Here is a 17,025-nt window from a genome sequence, read left to right as displayed (position 1 = left end):
TGTACGTGTTCACATGCTTGGCAAATAAAGCTGATTATGATAGAACACAAAGTTTAACCCTGACACTCGACAATGTTTAAATGATGATGTTGCTTCAAGTTGTGAACGGTGGAGGCTCCACACACATCTTCCACTGTGCAGCTCAGATGGTCTTAAACATCAGTGCTGCTCGAGGTGGGAGACGAGTGTCACTGATTCGGTATCTGAAATGTGCTCACCATCTCGCCTTCTATACCTGACTTATGGTTTTGAATAATGACTAGAAATATTTTTGCATTACATTGTGATGTCACATTAGAGGTTTTCCTTTTAGATATAAAATGTATTCACTTCATAACGTATCCGTGCACCTATTATGCAAAATCCACTTCTTCATGTCTCTTCTACATCAACATGTGTCCCCTCTGTGTAAAGAGATTCTGAAAGTTTCAGGAACAAAGATTCTCTCACTTTTTGTCCTGATCCATTTATATAAAAACCTGTCTGAAAATGAGCTGATCAGATTCTGGCCACTTTATGTCATGACGATTTGTTGGCTTGTGTAACCATTAGCCCCCCCCCCCACCGCCACCACCACCACCACCTTATCACCTGAATCTTCTCCTAGAGCACCATTGTGTTCTTTTTAACCAAATATCTCTCAGAGGGGAGTGGCTCCTTATTTTCATCTAAAGTAACAGACAGAGAGGGTGTTTCTCAATGTTGAGTAAAGCTGCTGCAGAGCCACTATTTCAAGCATACTACGTCATCGAGTGCCGCCGAAGTACTGTTCCAATCTCCAGCATACTTGGAAATCTACCGAGCCCGGCGTACTCCGTTTGGAGAAATATCGAGGCTGCACATGAGTAGACTCCGCGGTCTTAAAATCCCCACAATGCTTTGCGCACGGACCAATTTCCCCAAATCTGTGGCGGAAGATGTAAGGCGGGGCCTCTCATATGACGCACACCTGCACACTTGCTAGCGTGTTCCACTCTTTGGGTGTTTCTCAATCGCGAGTACGCTTGCTTGGTAGCACATGTCTACCGAGCATCTTGCTTCAGAAGCGAGTCAAGAATACTTCCTGCCATTCGGAAAACAAAGAGTGGAACACGCTAGCAAGTGTGCAGGTGTGCGTCATATGAGAGGCCCCGCCTTACATCTTCCGCCACAGATTTGGGGAAATTGGTCCGTGCGCAAAGCATTGTGGGGATTTTAAGACCGCGGAGTCTACTCATGTGCAGCCTCGATATTTCTCCAAACGGAGTACGCCGGGCTCGGTAGATTTCCAAGTATGCTGGAGATTGGAACAGTACTTCGGCGGCACTCGATGACGTAGTATGCTTGAAATAGTGGCTCTGAAGCAGCTTTACTCGACATTGAGAAACACCCAGTGTTTTCCGAATGCCAGGAAGTATTCTTGCCTCACTTCTGAAGCAAGATGCTCGGCAGACATGTGCTACCAAGCAAGCGTACTCGCGATTGAGAAACACCCACAATCAGCACTTTGGAAACAGGGCTGAAACAGAGGGGTTTATGGGATGCTGCAATGATCTGTTTGGTATTTCGAGTCAAACACTTCAGAGACATGTTTTGTATATATCTGAGACCTATTATATATTGATGAAAAACAGTATAATAGGGGACCTTTAAGATATTTGTGTATCATCTTCTTATGTGTGTTTTAATCCTTTAGTTACAGCCAAAAATGTGTTTTGTGAGGTCACATTGACTTTGACCTTTAAACTCCAGATTGTGATCAGTTCATCCTTCAGTCTAAGCGGACCTTTGTGCCAAATTTGAAACGTTTTTCCTCCAGGCGTTCTGAGATATCACGTCCACGAGAATGGACGGAAGCATGGACAGAAAACCTGAAAATATGACGGCTGCGCCCTGAAGGTCTTCAGATTTGTGACGTAACATTACAAAACAGGTCATAGAAAACAAGTGTAAAGGACATTTTTAATCCATTTTGATAAACAAACATATTTAATTTAGCAGCATAACCGGATGGTCTTGAGGTATTTTTAAATCCATACTCTGAATTTCATCCCACCCTCCCACTCCTCCCTCACACATACAGACATTCAAACCAACACATCCATACTGCACACACACACACACACACACACTTGAGTCCCGTTGCCCCAGTCTTGGACTGAGCAGAGCTGGCTCCCTCTTGTAAGGCAGGCACACTTAATGGTGCAGTTTTGGCTGTGGGACAGAAGAGAGATTGAGATAGTTACATTTTGACAAGAGTCTGGATATTCACTTCAGAACTGATTCAGACTTTTTGACCTTTATGTTCAATTGATGTCTTAAATTCATTTAGGTTTTTGGGAGAGCTGCAGTAAGGCAGTGGGGAAGCACTGAACTCAAATCAGCTTGTTTAAATAGGACCAAGTCTCTCTGTATTCTGGGTAGCATGCCATTTGAAAAACATACCTGATTGGCTTTAGCATTGAGCTGGTCACCTCACAGTTACTGTTAACTCCAACAGACTAATGGAACAGTTACTAAGCCTTTTTACAGCACTATTGTGCAACTCCTTTCCTAAAGAATAACAGCTGCAGAACCACACTGACTTAGAATCAAAAAGAATGCTGCATCTGTCCCACACCGCGCCACAACTGCCTCTCCTGCACTGTCTAACATGGTGACATGGACAATCTTCCCAAAGAAGCACATAAGGCTTTGCAGCATTACGTTGATTTTGGTGAAACTGGATCCTATTGTCATTAGGTCATTTTATAATTGTGGTGGGAAGCACCGGTGAGGTGCTGCAAATGAAGCTGGGTTAGTGATATATATATATATATATATATATATATATATATATATATATATATATATATATATATATATATATATATATATATATATATATATATATATATATATATATATATATATATATATATATCTGACGTTAAACTTCATTAATGTTAGGCTGTGTTAGCCAATATTATGGACTTATTTAGGTATAGGTTATATAAAATAGCGTTATTGCCAGTTTCTATTATGTGTGCTGATTGTCGCCATGGAAACATAGCTCTTAAAAGTTTAAGTTGTGAAAACCACCCCACAGAACACATGACGACATATGTTCAGTAGTGGCTGAATTTCACATTTTTTAATGATTCAGGTTTTCTTTGCATTGTGTTAATTAGTTACAGCAGGTTTTGTTTCTCTTACGACCATGTGTACACTAACCTTACACTAAAACAGTTTTTTAAGTGTCTAAGACCTGTTTGAAAGGTAGTTATGAATAGTGTAGGACAACAGCTGTATCCGGCCTACAGAGAATTCAAGCAAGTGACCCTTAGTGTCACATCAACGACGTTCCTAAACAGTCAGTAGAAACATCAGACACCACTACTGCTGACATTTGAGATGTGTCGTATGGGAATGGACAGCAGCTAGCTCAGTGTTTCTGCCACAGATCAGGAAGTGATGTAAGAAAGAACAACAATAACGATCAGTGTGTGCTTGTCAGATTGGCAGTGATATAGTTTTCTTTATTCAGCTCATTGGCTGTCTACAGACCATCCTGCTGACTGTTGGGGGGGGGGGGTATTTGACCTCTCAGGAATATTATACAAGCTTGACATCAGCCAGGATGTCAGTTCAACTAACTGCAACATAACCCCTCCCTGTCACCCTGTGTATTGATCAGCCTTTTCGTGTCCTTCAAACTCACCTTCTGTGTGCCCAGTTTCTTCTCCACACCCCCAGCCAGCCCCCCCCCTTTGCTTTCCTTCCAGGGATAAAAGTTGGAGCGCGGAGAGGAGGAGGAAGGGGCGGAGCTGGAGGAGGAGGGGGGGCGGTGCACTGAGGGTTTGGAGGGCGAATGCTCCTCCATTCCGCCCCCCTTTCGTTTTTTCACAAGCCCCTGGTGCTCACAGCCCCTTCCGCCACCCTGCAAGTGAAGTCCTGAGTCCCCCCCGCCAGGCCGGCTGTGAGAGTTGTGGTTGGTGGACGACGGGTCTGGGGGAGAGGAATGGCCCAGAGGAGTGTGTGTCCGTCTGTAGGTCCAGACCGCCTTGGCGGCTGGTGAATGGGGTTCTGAGGGGGAGGGCTGTGGGCGGGGCTTGCTGCTGGGGGAAAGTGTACCATTGGTCTGTCCATGTGTGAGCGGTGAGGAAATGGGGGTTTTAGAAGAAGAGGATGAAGAGGAGGAGGCTGCAGAAGGTGGGCGGCCCCGGTCCTGGAGCAGTATACAGTTCCTGTCGGGGCCTGAGTGCTCCCCCTCCTGGGAGGGGGCTTTGCGTTTGCGCTGGGCAGCAGCGGTGGCAGCCTCCTCTCGCAGCTTCATCGTCTGCTTGCTGGGGCGCCCAACAGGGTTCTTAAGACGCCCAGAGCCCCCGAACGCCCGTCACAGGCTTAGCTGGAGAGAGCAGGTGACCCCAGCGAGGCTGCCCCCGCTGACCCCCGAGTTCTCCGTCTGTATGGCTGTCGGGGGTCTTCCTGGACCTCGACTGGAGGAGGAGGTAGAGGAGGCCGTTTTGATTGAGGAGTTGATATGACTTCCTGTGCGGATCTTAGAATGTAACGAAGAGGAAGAGGAGGAAGAGGAAGAGGAGGAGGAAGAGGAGGAGGAAGAGGAGGAGGAAGAGGAGGAGGAGGAGAGGAGGAGGAGAGGAGGAGGAGGAGATGGTCCGGGCCGAGGGAGGTGAAGAGTGAAGATCTGTGGCTTGAGGTATTTTCCTGTTTGAATTACAAAAAACGAATTAGGTGAGAATTAGACTTGCCAACATGTTCTATAGCAGGGGTGTCAAACTCAAATACACAGTGGGCCAACATTTAAAAATGGGTACTAGTCGAGGGCCGGACTGGTTCAATGTTTATTGCAAAACGTATTGAAATGAACTTATTGCACATATTAAACCTGGAACTAACAAAACTTAAAGTGGACCTATCATGCTATATTTAAATGATATATTGTAGGGCCATACCTAATAAGGTATATTTATACGTTTCTGTTTCAAAATACCAAACAGATCATGCATTTTAGCCATGCCTCATTTCGCTCTATGTGCTGTTTGCTGTCTACGGGGCTGATTCTGCTGACCACGCCCCCCTGCAGGAGAGGGGAGACGTGCTCTGATCAGCTGCTGGGCTGTCAGAAGAGGGGGAGAAAAGAGATCTCCGTCCTCCGTGTTTTATTATATAGAGTCGTTATTCATTTGTTTTAAAGCTCAATAAATAACAAAGAAGACCTTTGACCGGCACTTTTCTAATTTTGTCCGGAAGATTTAAACTTTAACGGACATCTTGACCGGCGAAACAAACTGAAACTGAAACTCTGCCGCACGGTCCCCTCGTTCCTTGGAAGAGGCGGAGAGGTGGGTGTTTGTCATCTGCTGGTGGACTAACCGGAGAGAATTACAGTGCTTGCCTCGACGGGGAGGGATTGCATTGCAGCGGGAGCAAACGCTTGCCTCGGGGAGGGAGAAAAAAAGCCACAGCGGAGAATAAACAGAAGGGTAACCATGGTAACTATGGGCGGGAAGTCTTCTTCGCTGCTTTTGTGGCAGACTACAGCGCCACTTACAGGCCTGGCATATGTACTACAACGTCTCCAGCGCTTTCAAACGGCAATGGCCGTGGCTGTCTCCTCCTGATTGGTGGAGTTGGCCCAATAGCCGTAGCGTCACCGTCCTGACGTCAGGACAGTGTTCAAATCTGGATCAGTTTTTATCAGATCCGTTGCAGCCCCTTTTTTAGAGATTTGGGTATAGAGGAAAATAGAGAGGGTTGTGTTTTCTGACACTTGGTGAGTTCCCTGGAACACCGGGGACACATATTCATGTATAAAAGACGTACAAAAGTGCATTTTGCATGATAGGTCCCCTTTAAATGATTGCCTATAAAAACAACATTAAACTAGAGAATGCAATTCCTGAAGAAATACCCCATAATACGCTTAGAGTTACGTTGATGGCTGCATCGTTACCAAACCTTGTGAAGTTTGGGCCGCTTGGAACATTTTGTGTGTGTGTGTGTGTGTGTGTGTGAGAGAGAGAGAGAGATAATGCACAGTTAGAACTGACTGCTAAAATCTGAAGAAAGCCTCTTTACCAAGGTCTGAACAATGTTAATATCTCTAAAGTAAGAATCAGATTTTAAAAGTTGTGTTACACGAATAATGTCAGAAAGATGTGTAACATTTTAAAGTTGGAATGATGGGTTTCTGAGTGAAAGTATGAATTGAACAGTTGGCAGTGAAGTCCTAGCATGAATATTGTTCAAGTCTGAAGATTTTCTCCATTGACTTCAATGGTTAAAAATGTGATGAATATGGGATGTATCTCTGGAATTATGAAAGTATGAATGATAAAAGTAATAGCCATCGATCCCCGATCGAGCTGAACGTTTTGATGTTTGAACGGAGTTTCTGCGATGTTGAATGCAGGAGGAGAAGACGGTGCAAAGTTCCGGCAGACTAATAATAATAATTTTGTCCGTAGAAAGAACATAGTTGGAATGCTGTATCAGCATTCCCACTAAATAATCAGTTTGCATTCATTTCTTATGGCTTATCTGCAGCATCAAGAGTCATTTCTTATGATTACATTTTTCCACAGGCCAACAGCAGCTTAAAAAAATGTTTTCCCTCAAAGGAAAAACCAAACATTGCCCTGTTGTCGCAAGAAAAAAGTGCAAAAGGAAACATCCATTTAAAACTCAGTTTGCTGCTCTGTGATGCTAGTTCAAGCCAGATACTTTGCATCTCATCTTGGGTGCAAGTTCATCAATGTTAGGGGTCAGGCTCTGAGCTTGAGGATTGAGTGAAGGTGTGTGTGCAATATACCGGCGGGCCAGATCTAATAATAATAATTAGAAATTATCCTGTGGGCCGAAATTAAAATCTACCACGGGCCGGATTTGGCCCCCGGGCCTCGAGTTTGACATAATGTGTTCTATAGGACATTCTGACGCATAATGCTGCGTTCACACCGGACGCGATGCGATGTTTGGGGGCGGCGCGATTACGATTAAAGTCAATGCAGAGACGCGGACAGACGCGAATTCGCGCGAATCACGCGATTGAAGGGGGCCGCGTCAAACGCGAAAGTTCAATTTTTTCAACTCGAGCGTCAAATTCACGTGGCGCGTTCTCGCGGAAGCCAATCAGCGGTGAGGATCTCAGCCTGCCGTCACTGACGTTCAACCAGAAAACATCAGCCGTTAGCAGTTAGCACACAGAGCTCACAGCTCCTCATATCTGTTCAGAAACTGGACAAAAGTTAAACAAGTACAAACCACAGACTGTCTGTGTCATGGCGAATACAGTCGCTGGTTTATTTATGTCTGTAGGTCGTTGTTATGAGTGTGAATGAGCATATACAACGTTAGCTTAGCCTGGTCGACCCGATCTTCATTCAGAAAACAAGCATTTTAAAAGGTGTTTTGCCTGCCGTCTTGTCTGCAGGCTTGTCAAGCATTAATTCATGGTTTTTACTAACCGGTATCAGTATGTTGTTACTTCGGCATCATTAAGAAACGTGTATTACAATTTAATCACGGTAAAATATGTTAATTTTGTTGTAGTTGTAGCTCCCGAGCCAGCGCGTCTTGTTTGAATGATGCGAGTAAACACAGCTGGCAGCCGCGGTGAAACTCGAGCGTTTAGAGCGATGCGATAGGAGCGATTAGAGCGAAGCGAATATTCGCATCGCGTCCGGTGTGAACGCAGCATAAGAATGGAGCATGGGAAGCTTTTTGACTACAGACTCAACTGTGGCCGCAGCAGCAAGCAGTGTGCGGACTTGTTGGGTTATTATTTGATCAGATTTCTAGAATTAAATATTCATATTCGTATTTCACAAGATGTTAAATTAGATGCGATTAATTGGTTTCTCACTCTGTAGTTTTTTGTGCTTTATTATATCTTGCTGCTTGTTTTGATCCACATTTGATTATCTTTTACTAAATGTGTGATCAAACTTCACAAAAGTGTTTTGCATCTAAAACCGATTTTCACAACACAATTAACCAAATGACTGGACAACATACCCGAGCAAAGCAGATGTGATGACTTTAATACAATTAAGATGCGGTATGCCAATCATACTTGAAGAATTTAGTATTTGGGTAGAAAAATGAAATAAGATAAAGGACCAGCTACACTAAGGCCCCGGCCCCACGGGAACGCATACGGCAAAACGCATAGGATTAATGCAAACGCAATTGCCAAAAAGCTTCCGCCCACACGCAATATACACCGGATAGTAGGGATGGGTACCGAGCCCCGGTATTAAACGGGCCCCGGGGCTGAATTATTAAAGACCGTGGTACCGTTAAGCTCCGACGTTATCGGTCTTTTTATCGGTACTGGAGACATCTAAAAAATATGTCATGTGTATTATTGCTACACAAACATTATATTGCAGTTTTAGCGTCGCCAACTCCGTTTCTAATATGCAAAAAGACTGCAAAATGCATCATTTTTTGTATTTTCGATCTCTCCAATCCAGACGAGAGATCTCTCTCCCCCGCCTGTGTGCGAGGGGGCGGGGCAGTTTACACACACGCAGCTGCTACATGCAGCCACACACACACACGGAGGAGATGGCGGAGAGAACGCGCTCCGAGGTGGTGGTTAAACTTTACCCGTCTCGCTCGTTACCTAAAGTGCAATAAGTTTAGCATGTTAGGGGCGGTAACACGAGCAATTTGTCTAAACATCTTGCAAAAGTGCACCACATTCAGACGGAGAAATGCACCGGGTTCGACTGTCTTTCTAGTAGCGCTGTAGCCCCATCCACGAGTAACGTTTCCACGTCAGGTGTTATGTATGCTAGCAGCAACACACGGAGCTAACTCAATGATTCAAACATGGGTTAATGATTAGAGGGAACTGAGTTATTTAGTTTGTTAAAGTTTCAGCCATTCTGTTCACAGTTCTGTCATCAGATTATTTAATATGATTTGTTAAAACGTTGTTTTTCTGTTGATGTGAAATTATGTATTTCATTTAAATAAAAAGCAATGTTAGTTTTGTTCACAATTTGTTAATTTTCATTTAATTGTTTATTTGAATAGGGACAATGCACATTAATGAACACTTTAGACAAATAATGCTTCAAGTGTAAATATGCCAGATTTTAGCTTTGAGCTAATTTCCATCCGTAGTCCCTGACATACAACATATAGTTAGTTTACCTCATTTTTCTCTCCAAAAGAACCGATAAGAGTACCGTTAAAAGACCGGACCGATAAGCGGTATCGATAAAAGTAGTAGTACCGTTAAAACCTTAACGATACCCATCCCTACCGGATAGTGTCTTCTCACACGAGACAGCTCCGTTTAGATTCAACCGCTGGAAAAGCTGCAGTACATATGCCGAGCCTGTACGTGGCGCTGTAACTTCCTCCACAAAAGCAGCAACTTCCTCCACAAAAGCAGCGAAGTGCCGGTGTCAGTACCATATGTGTTCGCCCTACCATATGTGTTCGGGGTCCGTCGCTTACCAATGACGTCACCCATTGTGATTGGCTGTACGGAATCGTAGTAATCAGCAGCGAACCGCTTCAACACGTGTATTTCAGTGTATTCACGGCATTCATTTTGTTATTCTACAGTATTATTGTTTTATAGTTATTTGTTAATGTAACCCAATTTGTGTTCTTTGAAATTGAAAAGGATATCGCATTGTGTTTGTTACATTCGTTGCAGTTGTATAGGCTATGTGTTAAGTGTAATTTGGCATGTCCTATTTATGGACATGCTTTTATTTTGAAGGAGAGTTAGCGCAGTTGACAGGAAGTTGTTGTTGCTTTGGAAACAACGTGACAGAGATTAACGGAGAAAAGTAATATCTACATATAAAGACGGAGAAAGTAAACGATAACGTTTATGGTTAAGTGTTAGCACCCCCCGAAGAGGCACAAGCTCTTACGTTGATATTGGAGATTTCAATAAATTCAATTTGAAAAAAAAACGGGGAAAAAAAACAAAAACGAATATCTGAATAACGAAATTGAAACCCGAATAGTACTCCAACGAACGAATATTCGGATATTTTGGTACAGTAGGGCTGTACCCGAATAATATAATAAAGTTATAGTAAATAATAACAAATTCCAGTGTTAGAATTCCATAATTCCATATTCATAAATAAAATGATATGCAAATAACATTTTCTTGGCTGTGGACTTGTACTCTACATAATTATGTTGAGCTCATGGTAATCTAATTCAATAAACAATAACTGCAATGAACAGATAGCATTTTCTGACTCGTAAAATGATTGGATATGGTGTAATTTGGCAAATGATTCTGTGTTGAAAAATGTATATCTTTAAAAACTAAAAACTGCGTTGGTGTATTAGGGCGGGCCATACTAATTTTTCTTGTAAATCGATCGAGAGGGGTGTTCAAATAACGTATTTTGGTGTGTAGAACACAAATCTATTTAGATGCTTTTATTTTGAAGTTGTTGCTATGGAAACAACATGACGGAGAAAAAAGTAATATCTTCTACATATAATAACGGACAAAGTAAAGAATGAAGTGTATGTTTAAATGTTAGCACCCCCCGAAGAGGCTCAAGCTCTTACGTTGAGTCTGGAGTTTCAATACATTCGGTATTTGACCGTGTAAAATGTCCTCTTGGGTTACCGTACAGCCAATGCGTGACGTCATTGGTAAGCGTAACGGACCCCGAACACATCTGGTAGGCCGAACACATATGGTACCTACACCGGTCAAAGGTCTTCTTTCTAATAATAAAATACACGGAGCCTGTCCTCTCTTTTTCCTCTCTTCTGACAGCGTCAGTGTCTGTCTCATGCAGCAGCTGATCCAGTAATGAGTGACTCGACAGTAAAATAAACATATTTATAACTAGTTTAGGTAGTTTGAGAGGTAATTAAAATAGCTAAGGGTGATGATCTGACTTGAAGTGTGTGTTTTGCTCCCGCTGCATCACAGCGGGAGGAGCTGCGTGTGTCCGTCCTGTCAGATTAGACTTCACTCACGTTCATGTCCATATCGAGATAAAGATAAATAATCTGAATTCAGTGTGCAGTGTACTTTTGCGGGGGTGAGCAGCAGAGGTGGGGAGAGGCGGGGCTATTGCGTCGTCATTATCAGAAAATGATGACTGTATAGGAGACTACACGGAGCCGTTGGACCCCCCCAGAGCGCTCCGTTCCCAGATCTATCCACCTTTGGACCCGTTGTCGTTTGCAGGGTCCGTTTCTATCGTTCCGTTACGGCGTCGTGTGGCAAAAAGGGCTATACGCAAGAGAAATATGCGGATACAACCCGTTTTCGTTCCCGTGGGGCCTGGGCCTAAGGCATGGTTTTGCTAGTTACTCTGGTAACTGCAGGGCTCTGACAATCTGGGTTATTGCTCAACAATCAATTTACATTTGAGTGAGATCAAAAAATAGCCTACTGCCAAATTACAGGAAGAGCAATATTTATAAAAAGGCAAAAATATAAATCAAATCCCATTTTAAATGGAAGAATTGTAGTTCGATACAGATCCAAATGAAAATGGGAATTATGTCAAAGGTATCCCCGCTGTTGCTGAAAAGTGTTTAGTCCTTATATGACCCATTTTATGTGCATGTAAACGAGTCAGTCTCCATCTTAGTGCAGACTTCACTCAGTGTTCAGCACTGTTATTCTGGCAGCAGAGAACACCATCTGCTTCATCTATTAGTGACTAAGCAGTGGGTTTACACTCAAGTTCATCTGAAAGTGTTACCAAAAAGCATTCTGATGTAACAAGCACTCATCCATGTACAGTGGGCGGGAGTCTCAAAGAAACAGAAATGGGATGGAGGTGAAAGGGAGAATTTTGTCATTCCTGATTTGCACATTTTATACTAGTGATCAGGATAGTCTCAAATGCGGCTTTCACACCAGCGCTTTCCCCTTTCTAGCTCCTAGCTAGAGCTTTTCTGGTTCAGCTCCGGTTTCCCTTTTCAGCTCCCTCTGTTCACACCCCGTGCCGCTGCTCCGCTGCTGTCATGACGTCACCGTTTACATCGCTGATTTTCCTCCCCAACGGAGCTCACAACAACGGGGGGGGGACTGCGTCGGGTCGATGATCGTGTTGCTTTTAATCATACGAAGCCAGATTAAATTAAATAACGACTTCTCCAACCTTATACTTTTCTCCAGAGTGCCGTGGTTCATTGTTTATTAATGTGTTTCAGCTGCATTTACCGACCGCTGCAGTGCTGGCTGCTCTTCCACGGGAGTTTATTCTCCCGTTAGCTCCGGGTTAGCTCACACGGCTCTAAAGTATTCACTGTCTGACTGTCACACAAGCAGCTGATACATATCCCCAGTTCCCCTTAAGTGAATGTGTGTCAGTCTGAATTGAAGCTGTTTGGCATCACAACGCTGTTATGAAAGTTTCTCTGGTATAACATGGGTGATGTTAGCATAGCAACCGAAGCTAAACTGACTACTTGCTATGTTGCTAAGCCGTTTTCTACAGGCACATTTTACCGGCGTATTTTTATGATTCTACTTGTGATAGTCGGACATGACAACCTGTGCAGCCCATGTATTGATTCCATCCGATAGCTGCTATAATAACAAACAAAACGTCTGCCTGCTCTCCACAATGATCAATAACAGCGAACGGATGGTCAAAGTAAGGTACAAAAAACAGAATCACACGAAGCCTGGTTAGTGTTGCCTGACTTTATAAAGTGTGTTTTTTTTTTATAAGTGTGTGGTTGCCTTCTAGTCACTTTGCTCAGCGCTACTGCTTGTAGGCAGGCATGACGAGACTCTTCAGTCGACCTATGTTCAGGGGAGGTGGGTTTAGTTTCCTGCACGCCTCGACGTAAGAGAGACGTAAGCGACGCCGCGTCATAGCTCCGAAGCTCTTGCCTCTAGACCGACAATTTTTTTGAGCTGGAAGTGAACCGCATTCCGGAGCTATGACGCGGCGCCGCTGCGGTGTGAACAGGAAAAACCGGCGCTTTTCCAGCTCCAGCTCGAAAGGGGCATCTTTGTATGTCATTTAGTGGGAATGCTGATACAGCATTCCCACTATCTGTTATTCAAAATCTTGATTCTGCCCGTTATTTTGCCGGCCTTCTCCTACCGCATTGAACATCGCAGAAACTCCGTTCAAACATCAAAACGTTCAGCTCGGTCGGGAATCGATTGCTATTACTTTTATCATTCATAACTTTCATAATTCCAGAGATACATCCCATAATTCATCACATTTTTAACCATTGAAGTCAATGGAAAAATTCTTCAGTCTTCAACAAATCTTCATGCGACTTCAACTGCCAACTGTTCAATCATACTTTCACTCAGAAACCTCATTCCAACTTTAAAATGTTACACATCTTTCTGACATTATTCGTGTAACACAACTTTTAAATCTGATTCTTACTTTTAGAGATATTAAACATTGTTCAGACCTTGGTAAAGAGGCTTTCTTCAGATTTTAACATTAACCTGTTAAGCACCAAGCCTGTTTTTCATGTTTCAGGCTCGAAAATGACATGCCCAAAACAAATGACTACAACTTAACTTCTAAAAGGGTTATATGAATAATTTCTTTTATCAAAGCAAGGTTACATCTGTGAGTTGGATGTAGAAGTGTCAGAATCAATATAAATGTTTTTTATTTTAAAGAAAATTCAGATTTTACATAGTAAAAAACTGTAAATTATAGTGTCCGTCCAAAAATTCTTTTTTACTTATAGTGAAAACTACCCTTGGATGATGGTTAGTAGACTAAAAGCTTTAGGAATCCAAAGTACAACATATAATAAGTACCCTGTATGAAGATTGATGCAAAACAAGTGACATTTGACCTTTTTAGAGAGGTTTAGCCAAAACCACTCCACCTCTGAGGTGATTTGGGTGAAAATGTTTTTTTTTTCCATATCTCTGGCCCCCCCTTGGTCGATTTTGATGGTTGACACCTCTTTTTCTGACCGTTAGAGCCAATAGAATCGAAGGGTGAGTCCCCCACACACACACACATGTTGTGAAGAGAAAAGGTGGGGGCTTCACGCATGTAATTTAGCATCAGAGTGGACCTATCTCTAGCTCTGACATTTGGAAACGAAAAAGCAGTTTTATTGCTTATGGATTATCAGAAATCATTTCAAAGAGGACACAGACACATTGGATTAACTGTAGCATCGTTTTTTTATCGTTTTAATGCCATTGAAGACCAGTTTTGACCAAGGTAAGCCATGTTAGCGTTTCTAGCTACCTAGCTCCACATGTTCTGATGTACGCTTCGTTTATAGCATCGCAAATGTTTTATCACTGAGTGTTGAGGTTTTTTACACAGATTCTGTGTCTCCAGGAGATGCTAATCGATGGGTTGGCTGTGCATCTAGGATAAGTAATAAGGGAGTTATGAGTGAGTTTAGGTGCCGTTTTAGGTTACACTTTTTCGCTCGTGGCTAATTCAGAGGCTGAGTGTTAGCATTGTGGGGTTTTTTTGGAGAAAAAAAATGTAAAAGATCAGTTAGCTGAGTTTCTTCCCGTTACATGGACATAAAACATTCATAGTTTATTAAATATTAAGATTCCTTAGACGTTGTTTCCTGCAAATGACGCGTTTATCCGCCCGGTACCGGGGGGGCGGTGCGTAACAGGTAAACAAGAGTGCGTGATGTCACAGCTAGAGTGTAGGAAATCTTGAAATTTGCCTTCATATTTTCTTTTTAAAACTGCCATAATTCCCAAACCCTACATTCCTGAGACATTATTTTTCATGACAAACGTAGGAAAACATCTCGTAGCTTGAAAAATGACAAATAATTAAGCAAAAAAAATTAACCTGTTAAGCACCAAGGCTGTTTTTCATGTTTCAGGCTCGAAATGACATGCCCAAAACAAATGACTACAACTTAACTTCTAAAAGGGTATATGATAATTTCTTTTATCAAAGCAAGGTTACATCTGTGAGTTGGATGTGAAGTCTCAGAATCAATATAGATGTTTTTTATTTTAAAGAAAATTCAGATTTTACATAGTAAAAACCTGTAAATTATAGTGTCCGTCCAAAAATTCTTTTTTACTTATAGTGAAAACTACCCTTGGATGATGGGTTAGTAGACTAAAAGCTTTAGAATCCAAAGTACAACATATAATAAGTACCCTGTATCAAGATTGATGCAAAACAAGTGACATTTGACCTTTTTAGAGAGGTTTAGCCAAAACCACTCCACCTCTGAGGTGATTTGGGTGAAAATGGTTTTTTTCCATATCTCTGGCCCCCCTTGGTCGATTTGGATGGTTGACACCTCTTTCTGACCGTTAGAGCCAATAGAATCGAAGGGGGAGTCCCCCACACACACACGTTGTGAAGAGAAGAGGTGGGGGCTTCGCGCATGTAATTTAGCATCAGAGTGGACCTATCTCTAGCTCTGACATTTGGAAATGAAAAAGCAGTTTTATTGCTTATGGATTATCAGAAATCATTTCAAAGAGGACACAGACACATTGGATTAACCTATGGATTAACTGCAGCATCGTTTTGTTAACGTTTTAATGCCATTGAAAACCAGTTTTGACCAAGGTAAGCCATGTTAGCGTTTCTAGCTACCTAGCTCCACATGTTCTGATGTACGCTTTCGTTTATAGAGTCGCAAATGTTTATCACTGAGTGTTGAGGTTTTTTACACAGATTCTGTGTCTCCAGGAGATGCTAATCGATGGGTTGGCTGTGCATCTAGGATAAGTAATAGGGAGTTATGAGTGAGTTTAGGTGCCGTTTTAAGTTATATTTTTCGCTCGTGGCTAATTCAGAGTTTTTTCCCGTTACATGGATATAAAACATTCATAGTTTATTAAATATTAAGATTACTTAGACGTTGTTTCCTGCAAATGACGCGTTTATATCCCCCGGTACCGGCGGGGCGGTGCGTAACAGGTTAAACAAAATGCCTCTTGTGGGCATGAAGTGACAAAAACTTTCAACATGCCTCCATTAAAGCCCATTGTAATTTCAGGCTGATATTTCCTCACAGTAGCAGCCGCACACCTTTAGTTAAACTGCCAAAAAGGCAACATTATTAACCCGAAAGTACACAAAAATTACACTTCAGATACTCAAGGTCCTTGAGATGCTTCACATTTTCAAATTTCACAGATATCTGTTACGGTTCTTCGACAAACGTTCACATGTAAGAGGTTTATCTCTCATTCAGAACAATGGAAACCTTTGATCTCTGCACACTCGTTAGCTCAAATATAAACACCTGTGTCATGGAACACGATGATGTCATAACACACAGGTGTTCGTGTTTGAGCTAACGACGTGGTCACTGGAGTTTAAACTGACTGTCTGAGCCTATTCTTTTCTGTCTGATGGAGACTTCATACTGACTTCATGTTCCACCTATTTTATACATTATTGGTGACACACAGCTGTCGTCGTTAGCTCAATATAAACACCTGTGTCATGGAACACGATGATGTCACATTGACAGGTTTGGTAACGATGCAGCCATCAACGCATCTAAGCGTATTATGGGGTGTCATCAATGCCGTTGCCATGGCGACAGACCACTCGCCATGAAGCACGATGTCGCTGTAAGTCCAATGGACACGGTCCGATCGTCCCCCAAACTTCGCTTGTATATCACCGGTCCAGCCCTCAACAGCTCTACGTCAATTATGGGGTTTCTTCTTCAAATGCCGTTGCCATGGCAACACAATGCTCGCCATGAAACACGGTTTTCTCATAACTTCAGTGAAAATGCTCCAAATGGCCCAAAACTTCACAGGTTTGCTAACGATGCAGCCATCAACGCATCTAAGCGTATTATGGGATGTCATCAAATGCCGTTGGCATGGCGACAGATCATTCGCCATCAAGTTAGTTCAAAAGTTTGCAGTTCAAATATTCTGCTGCTTTTCCAAGCCTTTTTACTTTCTTTTCTTCTCTCATCACACATTCAAGCCCCCAGTGTTCATGTATCATTTCAATCTAAATTCTTCATTTTCTTCTTACACATTACATTTCAGCATAGCAGTTTAGCGTCAGCTTTTCAGCATAAAGCATTCCCACTAGCAATTTCTTCAGGAAT

At 42.6% G+C, this 17,025-nt stretch overlaps 1 protein-coding gene across 1 annotated transcript in view; it reads right to left on the bottom strand.

The window, feature by feature from the left end:
- Nucleotides 1–1,595: 1,595 nt before the first annotated feature.
- atxn7l2a (ataxin 7-like 2a) overlaps nt 1,596–17,025 on the bottom strand; it is a 33,428-nt gene continuing 17,998 nt past the window's right edge. Inside the window, 5 exon segments of the mRNA XM_034144533.1 lie at nt 1,596–2,193; nt 3,680–4,343; nt 4,345–4,387; nt 4,390–4,577; nt 4,633–4,690. Of these exon segments, the coding sequence (XP_034000424.1) occupies nt 2,176–2,193; nt 3,680–4,343; nt 4,345–4,387; nt 4,390–4,577; nt 4,633–4,690 (971 nt within the window). The 3' untranslated portion in view covers nt 1,596–2,175.

The sequence above is a fragment of the Trematomus bernacchii genome, unplaced genomic scaffold (genome assembly GCF_902827165.1).
Source record: "Trematomus bernacchii unplaced genomic scaffold, fTreBer1.1, whole genome shotgun sequence".
Taxonomy (NCBI): Eukaryota; Metazoa; Chordata; class Actinopteri; order Perciformes; family Nototheniidae; genus Trematomus; species Trematomus bernacchii.
The sequence above is the reverse complement of the archived record's forward strand: the minus strand, read 5'-3'. Positions and strand labels throughout refer to the sequence as shown.